General features: G+C 51.5%; 1 protein-coding gene across 1 annotated transcript in view; it reads left to right on the forward strand.

Annotated features, from left to right (window-relative positions):
- Positions 1-614: 614 nt before the first annotated feature.
- Positions 615-2389, forward strand: part of DACRYDRAFT_102774 (uncharacterized protein) — a gene marked incomplete at its 5' end in the record, with an annotated part of 3848 nt that continues 2073 nt past the window's right edge. The window contains 4 exons of the mRNA XM_040767667.1: positions 615-809; positions 1147-1282; positions 1475-1585; positions 1941-2364. Of these exons, the coding sequence (XP_040623602.1) occupies positions 615-809; positions 1147-1282; positions 1475-1585; positions 1941-2364 (866 nt within the window). The remainder of the gene's footprint in view (positions 810-1146; positions 1283-1474; positions 1586-1940; positions 2365-2389) is intronic.

The following is a 2389-nucleotide window of genomic DNA, read 5'->3' on the forward strand; positions in this document are numbered from 1 at the left end:
AGCGATACAGATGTCCAACGTCCCCTTGTCTGTCCTGTCCAGAAACAAGCTGCTAGTAAGTCGTTTTCATATGATGAAACTAATTTTAATTCATGATTTTTCTTGGCTTGTGGGTTTACGTAGCACTCGTCATGTTTGGCAACTATTATAACTACTGGATGTTGGATACGGAAAACCAACACCTTTGATCTTACCCGGAAAAGAAAGATCGACTTGAGGGCAGTACTCTGAGTGCAGGAGATGTGCGAAGGAGGAAGGTACTGTTCATCCCGGACAGGTAGGACGATATCGAGTCAACAGGAGCAGGAGGCGCGACTTGAGAGAACAGCACATGAAAGCATGAGTCGAGACTGGGTGAAGAACGTGTCCAGGAGAGAGGAGAGTCCTACGAAAACCCTCAACAGCCGGAGAAGAAGCGAGGTTGTTGAAACCGCTGACTCAGCACTCCAGGAGTTGGATGACGGGCAAGTTGGGACGTGCTTTCCAGGCTAGTTGGCTAGGATTCCCGTGTCCGAAAATAAAGACGAACGGAGGAGGAAGGAGGATGGGTGGATGACAACCTTTAGTGCACGACAAGACAGGAGTTTTTCCTGAGTGAGAAAACGTGCTCAAGAATGATAACCAAGAGCAACACCAAGAGCAAGACCGTGAGCAAGACCGAGACTGAGCCCGAGACCCCAAGAGCTGAAAGCCGAAGACAGAGATTTCCGGATAAGAGTGATAAAGCTGGGAACGTGTACCAAATACTAGTGTGCTCTAGAGAATCGTTGACCAAGAAGTTGAAGATGAACGAGGATATGAGGAGAGGAGTGAGGTAGAGAGGAACGTGCTTCCTCCAGCCTTACGGTTTTCAACAAATGCTGGCAGGCGCATCTCCGCGGACATGCAGGCAAGCGGGGAGGAGTCATCCAGGGTCCGGGGTTACATAAGCTCAGAATGCTTGAGAAGCCGGGGTTAGGTCGGAACCGGAACCGGAGTCGGAAGCGGAAGCGCAATATTAATTGGGCGGTGCCTGAGTGGCTGGGGGAAATTATTCTTGGTGAGATTTATTAGTGGGAGTATTATTGGTGGGATTATTAATGGGATCATGTTGATTTATGAAATTCAACCGTATCGGCATTATTAACACTATTATACACTTCGCAGCAAAGAAGTCTCATAACGCAGTTGCAGTTCGCAGGAAGAAATAGGGAGAACGGACGGAACAAGGACGAAACACGCACGCACGCACGAGGAAGAAGGAGGAAGAAGCGAGACGAACGTGCTGCGGAAGCAGGTGGGAGTAAGTTGAGGCGTATGTGAGGCGCGCGGGGCGAAGCTTGCATGCAATAATGTGGCATGTGTCGTGTATGCGCCCCGTTGTACTCGGCTGGAGGATGTTTGATGCCCTCAGAGTGTGGATGTTAATATTCATGTTAGTGTGGCAAGTACTGATGGTTGAGATGTACACTGTTATTAATTGTAATTGTTGTAGAGTGCGATACATCGAGCAACGGGCCGTCCATCCGATACTCACGGGTAACAGGGCGCTTGAGGCGAATGTGGACCCTATTTGTGGGGTCCTTAGTCCCTGAGAGGCGATGGTGTGAGTGGCAAGGAGAGGTGAGAGAGCGTGTTGATGCACACAGGTCTGGGCGGTGGTGGAAGATGAGATGGAGTATAACACCCTCTTCTTTCTACTGCTTCCTTCCCTGATCATCCTCTCTCCCCTCTTGCACGCTCTCCCCTTTCTCGTGGGGTACAAGAACGTCTCGTCCACCTCACCTCCACCTGTCTTATACCCACCACTCCCACAATGGATCACCCTCTCACACGACAACGACGAGCGAGCATGCCATTCACTCCAATCTACTCGATCACAACACAACAACAAGCAAGGAAAAGCATGTCTTCATTCCCACCCTCCTCTTCCTCCCTACTCCTCCCTACTCTTTCACTAGCACACATCGACATCCAACAGAGCACTCTCTCCCTATCCCTATCACCAACACTCACAAACCCAGCACACCCCTCATCCCTCTCTCTATCATCAACCCTCCCACTCGTCCGTCCTCTCACAGATCTCACACTCCCTCCCGCTCCCGGTCAACCCCGTGACAGGCTCCAAGTCCCCCCTCCTAGGAACTCAGAAAAACTCTCGCTCCAGCTCCTATCCCCCACGTCAGCAGCAGCAGCAGACGCCGTAGACCTAGACGAGCCACTCATAGACTGGGCCGCACTCCGCTGCTGGCGTACATACTGCAAATGGTGTCACTGGCCAAAATACGCAGTGTTGTTCTTCTTGCTCGCTACGAGTGTCCCGGTTGCGATAGAGCACAAGCCGCTTGTCGACCTTTGCAGACCATGGATCACCTCTTTAGGCCAGTACGTCCCCCCCCCCTCCTCCTCC

Source organism: Dacryopinax primogenitus (genome assembly GCF_000292625.1).
Source record: "Dacryopinax primogenitus strain DJM-731 SS1 chromosome Unknown DACRYscaffold_27, whole genome shotgun sequence".
NCBI classification, from domain to species: Eukaryota; Fungi; Basidiomycota; class Dacrymycetes; order Dacrymycetales; family Dacrymycetaceae; genus Dacryopinax; species Dacryopinax primogenitus.